Below are 12,756 nucleotides of genomic sequence, written 5' to 3' on the forward strand. Positions count from 1 at the left end.
ACTGCTGTAGAAAAGTTTTAATTCAGTCTTTGATAGCTTTGTTGGAGCTGTTCACCATTCACTACTATTTTTTTCAAGTTCTTTCACTGGTGCTTTCATACTGGTGCTAGATGTTATCTGCCTGTTTTTATAACATGATCTATTGATTTGCATCACACAGAGCCACACGATAGCTTCTGTTTCAGGAAGACACTCTTTTCTTTAGTGACTGATAACCTGCCTAGCAGACTGTTTTCCTGTACTCAGTCAGTGAAGGCTTCACTTTAGAGAAGTAAGCTATTTTCCTCTCAAATTTTTCCTGGATCCCTCTCATGTCTTTCACCACCACTGTCAGAGCAGGTGAGACTGAGCATTCTGGATGATCTCTTTGGGAGTTGCTACCTGTATCTGATATTATGATAAACATTTTTAGACATCATTGCCATACTTGAAGGCATGTTAGTGGCTATTGCTCCTTTTCTGCAATCTTTCTGAAGGTAAAATATGAAAGTCTCTGCCTGTAAATTGTTTGTTATGTCACTCCCTCTATTCACTTGTCTCTCTGTTAAAGTGATAGAAAGCGTCACTTCTGATCTTGTTTCAGGGAGTGATTTTGTTTTATAATCCATTAAAATGTTTCTATTCGTTGACCCACAGTCTAGGAAGAGAGTCTCTGGAAACGGCCTTTGAGCTGATTGATTACCTTAACAAAGAGAACAGCACTGCACCGCTCACTCAGGCTTTGTTCCAGCTGAGTCACATATACAACCTCCTAGACAAAAAGGGCGAACAACATCTGGCAGCACGAGTCATGGTATGCCTTAGCTTTTTGTAAATTGTAATTTGAAATAATTAGCTGTGATGTAGTGTAATATAGTTACATTATCTTTTAAAGTGTTGACTGTTGAATGTATCCAGTAATTTCACTAAGTTGAATAGGGATTCTGGAGAGTTGCCAGGCTTGCCTGCTTTTGTTAATGATCTCTTACTGAAACGCTACATTTCTTGGACCAGCTTCCTACCCTCTCCTTCCCCTGTTTCCACACCATACCCACATGCCCCAAAATGTTTTGTAGGAAGTGTAGTGCAGTAGGAACACAGTGGTGTCTGGGTTTATCTTACAGTGCCTAGAGAGGTCACTGTAGTACAAATATGTAATTCGACCAAAGTCCACGACATTTTTCTTGTGCAGTAAAGTTATCCCCAAAAATTAGAGTGGTTGGAGATCATAGGTCTAATTGCTTTGTGTAGAGGCAGGAAAAAAAACCAGAACTATTTTCTGTAAAAACAGGAACACATGAATGGTTGTCATTGTCCCATTCCAGTTGTATGCTAGATTAATACAATATAGTGCTCCAGACTTAGCAATAAAATGAATACTGCAGTCTCAATTCTTGATGAGAATATGTTTTTCATTTCTCTGTTTACCATCTTATTATGAAGCTTCTTGTCTATATTCATCTACTGGTTGAAAATGCTCCTTGCTACTTTACATTGTAAAACATCAGTAAAGGCATATAGTCTGTAAGCAAAATCATTAAGTTATTAGATAAAATAGCAGATGTTTTTTCTTTATGGTAGGTATGAATAATTAGCGAGTACTTAAGGAAAAATAAGAAATAAAAAGCACTATTATAACAATTTTCCTTATTTAGAATTATTTCAAAGTTTTTACACATCTGCTAGGATAAACAGCCCAAGCTGTGATTTATAATGCAGTGTCTGTGCAGTCATATGTAAGTTCAAAACTTCTCAGCTGAGATGTGGTAGCTGGTTGGATGCCTAGCTGTGGTTTTGGCAAGTTACAGAACTACAAAACTGAAGGGTGCTCAGCCCGTAGATAGATAAAAGTTGTTTCTTTGTGCTAACCTAAGGTATTATTAACTGTCACTTGGTGAAGTTAAAAACAGTTAACATACAGAAGTTGTAGTTAGTTGAGATGGTAAGCTGATTACAAGCAAGTCTGAACCATGGCTTGAAGAGTAGTCTTCAGTTTCCATGTGCAATTGAAGATGTAGACCTGGTCCATCTTTCAGATCTATATGGTATCAGGTACTTATTTCTACAGATAAGGAATAGCATTTTTAAATTGGAATAAATAGATGAAAAAGTATCATATTTAGCTTTCACAGTTCTAAATCTTAACTTTTATTTTTCTTTTTTTTTTTAGACTAATTTTGTATATAGAAAATAATTTTTGGAGGAATTAGCTATTGCTGGTAATTTTTTCCTCTTTTAGCATAGGATAGAGCACTTACTTGGAGATAAAATTGATCAGCAGCATTGGACAGATGATGGGACCTTGTCTGAACGAGAGCTCCGGTCGACACTCCTGGCTTTTGCCTGCACCCACGATATAAGAAACTGTAGAACGACGGCCATGGAGATGTTCGAGAGGTGGATGAAGTCTAATGGAACAGTAAGGTACCACAAAAACTGAGCTTCCAGTTCTTTTATCTGTCTGTTTTCCTGTGACATTGCCGCCGTTGTACTGGGGGAAAGTAGCACAACAAACAGAACAATCAAAAAAAAAAAAAACCAAACCACCGCACCACCACTGAGTATTGATAAAGCACTTCATTCTGTCTTTTACTGTTCCATATGTAAAAGTAATTGCTGTTTTAAGATGAGAGGGAGACTGTGCTAGACTTTGTCTCCAGTCTCATTATGACTGCAAAACCAGCCACAAATTGCTTCCATCTGCATTTCCTAAGCTGCATGCTGAATGAAGGAGGATTACTTAGTAGCAATGTCAAAGCACACCTTTTTGCCTTGCAGAATTCATTCTGTTCTGGATTCATTGTGCATTTTGAGCCATAGGAAATTACTCTATTTTTTGTGCAGTTGACCATGTTTTCATGTGACTAGTATGATTTGCTTTTTCCTAGTGACTTAAAGTATTAGACCAACATGAATTCAGTCCAGCAAACTTTAACAATTGCTAAAGAATTAAATTTCTCTAAAGAGAGCTATCTCTTTCAAGTTAATCCTTTAGTTTTGTGACTTCTTTTCCTTCTTTTCTCAGATGAACATTTTTATGTCCCCTTTTTCTGTTTGTTTGTTTTGTTGCTTTTGTTTTTCCCTGTAGTCTGCCTAGTGATGTTATGAAAACCATATATACAGTTGGAGCCAAAACTAGTGATGGCTGGGAATTCCTCCTAAACATGTACTCCTCTTCAGTTTCTGAAGCAGAGAAAAGTAAAATGATTGAAGCCTTGGCCAGCACAGAGGATGTCAGAAAGCTGATCTGGTATGAAGGAGACAAAAAGTCGTATGCTGTGTAAATTAAAAGCATTAAAAATCTTCTTTGAAAAGTGCATTGTCTTTTCTGTATTGTTGAAAAAATTTCTGATTGCTAAAGAGAACCCATCCACATGTTTTGCACAGGCTTCCATTCACATGAAGAATTGATATTTTTCACTTAAAAATAATTTATGTAAAAAAGCAGCACAAAAGACCAAACTCTGAGTATGCATTACGAGAAAAAAATTTAACCCAAAGACTTTGCACTACCAATAACACAGAATTTCAGATTTTATGGTACAATTAAAAAATTACAGATTGTTCTATAGAACCTAAAAAGATTGCCATATTTTTATGACCAAAATAATAACTGGTTGGGGTATTTTTTTTCGTTTGATGTCTTTTGCTCTTTTTTTCTTTCTTTGGATGAAATTTTGACTTTATGTTGTGCTCCAACACCCCTCTATAGAGCAAATCTCAGTACTGCACCAAGAACACCAAGTTGTCCCAGTTTATTCTTCAGCTTTCCTCTCTTAACTTTTCAACATATTATTTTTCTTTAACAAGTTGTTAAAATTTATTTCATCTTTCCCAACAACAGTGAAAATTCAGGTACTTGGTTTAGAGCCAAGGTCACTCTGATTTCTGGAAATTAAAGCTAAGTAAGTACAGTTTTTATGAAATGTAGCACTGCTGTGTTCCAGATGCCAGAAGGTGCTTGTTTGATGTATTATATAGTCTTTTTCGATCTAATTGAGGACTATCAGAAAAACCATCTGAAAATATTAATAGATTTTTTTTTCCTCTCTCTTTTCATATGCTTTGTCTCTTAGGCTAATGCAGAACAGTCTTGAAGGAGAAGTCATCAGGTCACAGGAGCTTTCACATATCATAGTAACTATTAGCCAGAGTTTGCCTGGATATTTGCTGGCCTGGGACTTTGTCAAAGAGAACTGGGAAAAGCTTACACAAAAGTAAGGCTTGTGATGCAGTTGAAACTTCAAATTCACAGTGGCAAAAGCACCTGTTTGTTTTTTTCCAGCATAAGACAATAAATAGTTGCATTTGTATAAAAAGATTTGTATTAGAACTGTAAATCATGTTTTAAAATCTCAGTTTATGAATAAAACTTGCCACATAAGCTTTGAAGTCTCACCAGTCATTGATGGGACACGTGGAATTAATTCAGCATTTATATTTTATGCCCTTTACAGCAGTCCCAAAACCAAATAACAAAAAATCCCACTTGCTTCAGAAATATGTGTTCTTCCTAACTGGCCTTTAAGGGTACCCAGCAGGAGAGCTGACTCCCAAGTCTTCAAAAAGCTAACAGTAGTGGACACCTCTGTTCCTAAATCTCAGCTTTGATTTGAAACAATTATAGATTGCTAAAAAAGCTTCCACTCAAAATTTCTGCTCTATCAAACTCTTCAGTTATGCAGTTACGAAGTTACTGTGCTTGGAACAAAACCTGGTTACCAGTTGAATTACTGTAGAGCTTTGGAACACTTACCACAAATAGAGATCTTGGTTTTCATAGTGTTATGTCCTCAGTTCTTTGCTGTTTGACCTGTGATAAAAGTTTGACAATTTTCCATGGTCTTTGCTCTGAAGTTCCATTTTCACAGGGAACAGGGAACTCGAAGCTTGGATTTCTAAGACCATATTTTTTTTTTTTTGAAAAATAAGATATGTAAAATTGAATTTGTGCTTCTAATTATTTCCCACTACTAAACAAAAAAGGAGAAATAGAAATAGTTGAAAAGAATGTGTACTGAAACTGCATCTTAAAGTGTCTCCTAGTTAAAAATATTTGTTTGCCTTTCAGGTTTCACCTAGGCTCATATACCATCCAGAATATCATTAGCTGGTCGACTTCTCAGTTTGCAACAAAGCCACATCTGCTTGAGGTTGGTGGCTTAATCTACCAGAAAGGGTTATTTACCAGTGCCAGTGCTGTTTTCATTTAGTTGAGGGATGAGGAAAATGCATGTTTACCTGTTATTTATATCCTTGAGGCCCTTCTGGAAGGATATACACATCTATTGCTTTCCCTATTTCACACATGGCAAATATATGCATAAACATGTGAGAGGTTATATACTGAGACTGTGACAGAGTTGAGTTGTAGAGTTGAACCCAGTTATTGGTTTATACTGTTTTGTTTTCCCGTTCACTGGAACACACTGTCTCCCAAAATAATGATTTGATCTATATACAGTTTTGGTCTAGATTTTGTAAACAAGATATGCTTTCTGCATCTCTGGAATGTGATACCGTGCTGTAGAAAATTTCTTTGTGCTATTTTTAATGTCAGCAATACCAAGGAGCTATTGCAGAAGTTGAGTATTGGCTAAGAACTGGGTAATAGCTGTTAGAAAGACTGTTGTCTTCCCTAACAAGACCTCGAATTTAATATGTCAAGAATGGTTTAAAGTGTAGATTAGTGTTTTTGTTCAGATAATTTGGTAGAGATAGTTGTTTGTGGTTTGATCTATAGTATTTTAAGTGTTAGCATAGACAACTATAATGATGAGTGGGTGTGGGGACCATTCCAGAATGCTGAAGAGGGTTGCTTGCAACAGGACTCCTTTTCAGAACTCTTAAGTACTGTCTGTTTGCTTTGTGAGGAATTTGATAAGTAAATGTCTGTTTATTGATGAAATAATTTATTGAAACCAAATGAGTTATTGCTGCTGTATCCTTGAAAAATGCTTTCCTTACATTTTGGGAGCTCCTTTGAGAGTTTTGCTTACTGCAATAGGTGAAAATGATTCTCAAAAATGGATTTCCTGCAACGTATACATAGCCTCTGCTTCTGAACATATTTGTGTGGCCAGTATTGATTTTAATTAAAATTTTATTTTTCTTTCTTTACTCTTGCTGTGCAGGTGAAGTCATTTTTTGAGTCAAAATCAGAGGAGAGTTCTCAACTGCGCTGTGTAAAAGAAGCAATTGACACAATTCAGCTCAATATCCAGTGGATGGAGAGGAACTTAGCAAAGCTGCAAGAACTGCTCTAGTGCACATAATACTGTGGTGTGTCAGCCATTTAGGAGCTCTGTGAACAGTTACTGTGTTTCCTTTGCAAAAGCCAGGGTGAAATCAGGCATCGCTGCAACATTGCACTATTTAAGGAGTCTAGATAGCTCAGGGCATGTCTCAGATAAATTTTTATTTTCCTTGAAGCGTTTTTGAGCAATATGTAAGTATTTACCCTGAAATGGTTTTCATCTATAGACCAAACGTCTGCACAAATGATTAAATATAATTTTATACGTGAAACTCACACCCTTTCCTTTGGAGCTGTGTTGTAGTTTCTTAGCAATGGGTCAGTGTTGATAGTCAGGTCAGAAAGAAAGAGTTACCATGAACTATTACTTCTTTGCAGACTCTCATTGAGCAGTAGATTTTTGTTTAATGCAAAACTGTATGTGGTTTCCACACTTGTAGATATAGAAGCTATTGTGAAACAAAATCGTATTTCAGGTACATAAGTAGTAGTGAATCTTAAAAAACTATACAACTGAGGCAAAATAAATGCAATTCCAATTTGATTTAAGTTTGGGCTTTTTTATTTTCATGGTGTTCTTTAGGAATTACACACATAAATCTCGTGCTAATAGTATACACTTTGGTGTATGAAGTGGCTGGATAGTAGTATGGAGAAGAAGAAACAGATAGCAAAACCAAGTGTTTCAGAGATGGGATTCCCAGAAGCAGTGGTGTGACCTTGGAACTTTTACTCTGAATTTATCAGATAGTTTTGAGAATCTCGTAATGAATCACTGAACTTTAACTGATTTTGCTGTATTGGTCTCTGACCAAACACAAAAAATTGTGTTTTTCCAGGTTGGTTCATCTCTCAGACTGGCTATTGTTTTATGCCCTTTTGACTGCTGATTTTTAATTTCACCCCTTGTTGCAGAGGGTTTGCAGTTAATAGATATGTCAGTCACTTCATTTATGTAAACTGCTGTTTTTTCGTTGCCTGATAACTTGCAGATCACAGTATAATTTGTGAACATTGCTCATTCTTTATGACATAACCTTTAGGAAAGCTTCTAATTTAGATTTTAATTATTCGTTTTTCTGCTGTTGTGAAAAATTCTGTGAGACAAATCCTCAAGATCTTTTACAGAAGGGGAACTAAAACTCTATTGTGCTACACTAGAAAGGCAAAATAACTGCAGTGCAGTCTGTGTCTTTCAAAAGTAGCAAAAAAAACCATTTTTTAAGTATGGCATATGTATACAACACATGCAAGAGTAAACGTACCTTTTATCTGGAGATCTGTTCTACTCATTTCACTACCAGTGTGTCTTCTGTGGACTCATGCAAGCAGATTTAGAACTGTTGTTAAATTATGGAATGATAATTGCAATCAAGTATATTCTTGGGAGTTTTTGTACTGTTATGTGCTATTGCTTTGATCCCTCCTTTATTTTAAGTCTTTGAAATCTTTACAGAAATATTGTTTCCATGTTTGCATATTTTATGTGTATATATCTGTGTATATATGTGTGTATATATGTATATATGTGTATGTGTATATATATGTGTGTGTGTGTGTGTGTATATATACACTTTCACTTTTCTGTCCCTTCTGTCTCCTCATATGCATTTTACTTAATCCCTGGGCACAGTATTGAGTCTTATAAAATTTAAAATCAAAACTGTGGAAGAAGATCCCATCTTCCTCCTGATTTCTGCTGTGGAATTTTAAAAATTTACTATTCTATTCAAATACTTTAGTGATAATTACGAAGAAATAGTATGGAGCTGAGTTTTAGACAGCAAACTATACCAAGAAAATCTGGAAGGTTGGGGAGGTTGTTTTAATTTTATTGTTAGTTGCATATGCATACTTTGGTGTGTCAATTGTAGGGGTTTTAAAATTATTTTTCTGTCAGGGAGTCTCCAATCCAGTATTAAAAAATTGTACTAGTGTCCTCTTTCCATAAGAAATGCTTAAAGGTAATTCTCCCTTTTTGAGTATACTGGGAATTGATGAAGACTAAAATGGCTAAGAGCTGGTGCCTGGTGGGCAGCCTTTGCTGGCAAGGCTCATGTTGGACATGGGCTTAGGGCAGGATGAGGGTCTGGAAAAGAGTGGCAGTGCGAGACAAAGAGCAGAACCAAGGGGTTAGGAGGGCTGTGAAAGCTGAGGTAAGGTAATGGCTGCCACTTCTGCCTGAGAGCCAGAGAGAGCTGGGTGTCCCATTAGCTGGGTGTCCCATTAGCTGGGTGTCCCATTAGCTGGGTGTCCCATTAGCTGGGTTCTTTTTAGGACTAGTTGGGAGGGTTAAGCTTAGCTATAGGTGCAGGACAAAAAGCAAAGCCCCAGTCTTTATGGGGCTGTGAAGGAACAGCCAAGGGAGCATGAGGACATTCAAAAGCTTTTGGTCTAGGCCATGAAAATGAGAGCCATAGCTGGCCCCCTGTTGGAGCTGGGGTCTGATAAAGGTTAATACAAGGGTGAGAATTAGACATAGGTACAAGAGAGAGCCCTGCAGTATTTGTGGGGGTGCAAAGGAGCTGCAAAAGAAAGGTGAGGGGTACCAAAGCTTTCAGACTTGGCCACATTTTCTAGGGAGCCATTGCTGGCAGAGTTTGGCGTGGACCTGTGCGTCGCATAGGGTTGTGATCATGATGCCAGTGACCATTACAACGTGCGAGAGCAAACACTGAGACCCACTGCGAGTTTGACTGTGAAGGGTCTGCCAATGAAAGGTGAGGTTTGGCAACACCTCTCACTCCTGGCTAATTCTGTTGGGAGCCCTGGGTGGCTGGAGTGTGCTTTGGAGCTGGACCCTGGGTGAGACTGAGGTGGTGGGTGAGGGTTAGGCAGTAGAGCAACTGCAGAGCCCCAGTGTTATTGGGGCTTTTAATGAGCTGGCAAGGGAAGGTGAGGGCTGCCAAAAGCTTTCAGTCCTGGCTGTTTCTGTGTGAGAGCCCTAGCTGGTGAGTCAGTTTCGAAGCTGACCTCTGGCTACGTTTGTCATGATGTGGAACAGGATTAACTGCTAGAGCAATCACAGAGCCCTGGTATTGGTGGGGCTGCAAAGGAGCTATCAAGGGAAGCTGAGAATGGCCAAAAGATTTCATTCTCTGCTGCTGCTCTAGCCTGTCCTACCCAACTCTACACCAAGCCCATGTCCAAAACACAACCTTGCCAGCAATGACTCCCAAATAAAAGTCCCCAAGAATTAAAGCATTTGGCAGCCTCTTCAAATCATCTCAAATATTGGGGCTTTATTATTTGTCCTCTCAGATGAAACTTCTGAGCACCTAGTCCAGTTGCATCTTGAAAACATCCAGTGATGTCAACTCCACTACATCCCTGGGGTGATTGTTCAGGTGAACAACTGTTCTCACTGTAAAAAAAACAAATTCTTTTTATATCGAGATGAAATCTCTCCTGGTGCAAGTTGTACCCATTACTCCTTGTCTTCTGCTTGTGGATCATCGTGAACAGAGAACCTCTTTCGTCCTTGTAGTTGCACTTTGAGTGCTGAAATTCTGTGATGAGATGAGACCCCCCTGAATCTTCTTTGGGAAGATAAGACCTAACCCATTCAGTCTTTCCTCTTCAGACAGGTTTTCTAGGACTGTCTCCAATCTGTCTGCATTTTTCTTGAACTGTGGAGACCAGAAGGAGGAAACACCAACTTCTCTTAATTTTATTTTCACTGAATCGCTGAATGCTACAGACCATTTCCAAGGCCATTTTACTCAAGCTTTGCAACAACAGAGCAACAGCAAGTGCTTCTAAGAAGCGTCCTGAAATTATGGAACCTCTTCTCAAATTTAAGCTTTGGCTGGATAACTCAGACTTCCTCATGAAGCCGCAGCAGAAAGTAATTATTTTTTAAATCTTTTTATGGCACAATGCAACAAGAAAAGGTCAAATCAGTCCCATGATAATGAACTCAAGAACAAAAAAAAGAAAATCACAGCCCCCCATCAGCAGCCATCACGTCACTCTTCTGACCTCTCCAAGCCAGGAGCAACCTCTATGAGAAATCAAGCCATGAATTATCCAGCCCCATGGCTAAAACTCACACCAGGGCCTCTGTGGGGGCTTTTTTCTTTGGTTTAGAAGCTGTAATATTAAAAAATTGTGAAAGTGACTGCTCTTATTTACGTAGTAGCGCAGCACAGTTTGCTGCACGTGCTGTGATGCTGAGCTAGGGATCTTGTGGGGATTTTGTGCAATGGACAAATGAACTGGGGTGGTGACCCTTCTAACAGGATCTCAGCAGAGACTCGCCTTCCAACTCTTCCTTCTCGTAGTGAATATTGGCAGCATTGCTCGTTCTTCCCTGGTCAGTCGCTGCCTCTTCAGTGTGCCTCTGTACAGCAATGAGAAAGTAAAACCTGGGGCTGGGTGTGTACAGCTCCCCTGTGTCCTCCCAGCCATCATCCACCTCTGCCTCCGGGCGAGTCCATAAACATCACACCTCTGTGTGCCTCCTCCTCCAGGCACGGTTCTAAAAACATGGTAGTTTTTCTCATATCCAAATTAAAAAAACCCATAACATCATATAACATATGCAGTGGGAATCTGGAAGTGTTTATTACAAGGGGAGAAGCTGAAAGTTTCAGAATAAACCTCCTTTTTTGTTCCTGCACTAAGGAGAAAAAAAAAAACAAAAACACAAACACAAAAAAACAATCAAACGAAAAGCCACACAAAAAAAAAAAAAAAAAAGAAAAAAACAAAAGAAAAAAACCACAGCAAAAAACCAAACCTAAAAACAATGCTTTTGGCCACAGCAAGTTCCCGTCTCCCAGTGTGACACGTGCAGGACTCACTAGATTGCACTTGACCACAAGGATATGGCCATCCACAACAAAGGCCCTCAAGAACCTGCAGGGGGAAGCTGCTTCTCCAGCCCAACAGAGTGCAGGCTTCCCTTGGTGAAAGCACACTTTTCATGGAAAACTTAATTTTTCTCTGCAGAAACCAAAGGCTGAGAGCTAATGCCCACTTTGCCAGAAATACCACTGCCAGCGCTGCATGAAGAACGTTGGTGCCTTAAAAGCTAAAGGAGAACTAGAGGAGCAAACTGAAGTAAGTATTTTTGCTTTTCTTATCCCTTAGTAACCAAGGATGGGGAAGGGGATTACCAGAGTTACTAACTTCGAAAATTAAAAAACCAGCCACGTCTCACAGTCAAGTCCAACATCAGCTTGAAGAAGGGCAGTCTAGAGCATAAGATGTGCTACGGAGGGATGGACAGGCTGTGGCACAGGCTGTAGTGAGCCATAACCATGTCCTTCTGGGACAATGCCTGCTGATCCAAAGGCAGCCTCAGTACCAAAGGCCTGCTCTGTCCTGCCCACACTCCTCCTCTACATGCACACAAATGCTGATGTGGACTTAGTTGTTGCTGTTGAAATAAAGTTGCCTGTTTTCACCATTAACCATGTTGGCAGTCCCACTCAGTCTTCTGTGCCCTCGAGGCCAGGCCTCCCTAGGCCGACACCTGCAAAATGAGGCTGCACAGGCAGGCAAAGGGAAAGGGCACAAAAGGGAGCAAAGGGAAGATGTCCCTCCAAGGGGCTGGAACCATGCCTGCTCAGAGAGGCCAGGGGTGCAGTGCAGAAGGGAACACAGGTTTAGGGCCTTACAGGTCTTGGGGCCAGCAGCTGGAAATGCACAGTGTCTTAGGCTACTGACCAGTGGGATGCCTCTGTGTGTGGATGTGTGTACAGCACACCAGGGAACTGGAAACTGGACTCGGGATGTCTGGGCAGGAACCTTCCAGCTCCTTGGTCTTCCTTTAACTTCATCAAAGGAAAGCTCAGAGAACTCTCCTTGGTCATCAAGGAGAGCAGCTTATTGGCTGTAATTGAAATGACAGTCCAACAGCCAGGGTCTGCTGTACCTGGGGAAAAAGGGGGAAGCTGTTCAGCAGTCAAATGGAAGCAACTAAATAAGCAGGCTTAATCCTGAAGGGGCTCCAGTTTCTTCCCTTAAAGGAAAAGAATGTTTAATTAGAGGTGTTCATAGTTACGTTGTAAACACCACCTAAAAAACCTTAGACCCAGAGACTGTTACATTTGCTAGTTGATTTTCTTGTCTCAAGCAGGGAAACAGTGTCACAAAGTGTTTTTAAAAACCTCAGTGTGGGGCTTTTTGTTGTTGTTGCCACAAATTCTGGACCAGTTTTTGATGACAGGTAAAAAGTTTATCGTTGGCAGAGTACTGGCACAGCTTGACCTGGAACTGTTCAAGGCCAGGTTGGATGGGACTCTGAGCAACTTGTTCTGTTGGAAGGTGTCCCTGTGCATAGCTGGGGGTTGGAACTAAAGGATCTTTAACGTGCTTTCCAAGCCACACCGTTCCATGGCTCTATGACTCTACGTTACCCCTCTTCCCCTGCCTCCAGAGGCCACCACCATGCCCAGATCATGGAACCAGCCCCTCTGTGACATCAGCCCCAGGCTGAGGGCACTGACAGTAACTCCAGTGCTGCGGACACTTTGTTGGTAGCTGTGCTGGAGGAGACAGGCCCTCACTCCTTG

At 39.9% G+C, this 12,756-nt stretch overlaps 2 protein-coding genes across 9 annotated transcripts in view; one reads left to right on the forward strand and one right to left on the reverse strand.

The window, feature by feature from the left end:
- The window catches only part of LNPEP (leucyl and cystinyl aminopeptidase), a 53,810-nt gene extending 47,031 nt beyond the window's left edge, over window positions 1–6,779 (forward strand). For both annotated transcript variants that reach the window (XM_051777476.1, XM_051777478.1), the window contains 6 exons: window positions 637–793; window positions 2,219–2,403; window positions 3,068–3,229; window positions 4,056–4,196; window positions 5,051–5,132; window positions 6,114–6,779. In XM_051777476.1, the coding sequence (XP_051633436.1) occupies window positions 637–793; window positions 2,219–2,403; window positions 3,068–3,229; window positions 4,056–4,196; window positions 5,051–5,132; window positions 6,114–6,245 (859 nt within the window). In that variant the 3' untranslated portion in view covers window positions 6,246–6,779. The remainder of the gene's footprint in view (window positions 1–636; window positions 794–2,218; window positions 2,404–3,067; window positions 3,230–4,055; window positions 4,197–5,050; window positions 5,133–6,113) is intronic.
- A 3,716-nt stretch (window positions 6,780–10,495) lies between these two features.
- Window positions 10,496–12,756, reverse strand: part of LOC127466586 (uncharacterized) — a 31,611-nt gene continuing 29,350 nt past the window's right edge. For 3 of the 7 annotated variants that reach the window (XM_051777511.1, XM_051777509.1, XM_051777506.1), the window contains one exon: window positions 11,923–12,116. In XM_051777511.1, the coding sequence (XP_051633471.1) occupies window positions 12,068–12,116 (49 nt within the window). In that variant the 3' untranslated portion in view covers window positions 11,923–12,067. The other 4 variants (XR_007902789.1, XR_007902788.1, XR_007902787.1 and 1 more) reach the window with 4 other exon arrangements.

The sequence above is a fragment of the Manacus candei genome, unplaced genomic scaffold (assembly GCF_025592945.1).
Source record: "Manacus candei isolate 608988 ecotype Guabito, Panama unplaced genomic scaffold, ASM2559294v1 h1tg000010l, whole genome shotgun sequence".
Classification (NCBI taxonomy): domain Eukaryota; kingdom Metazoa; phylum Chordata; class Aves; order Passeriformes; family Pipridae; genus Manacus; species Manacus candei.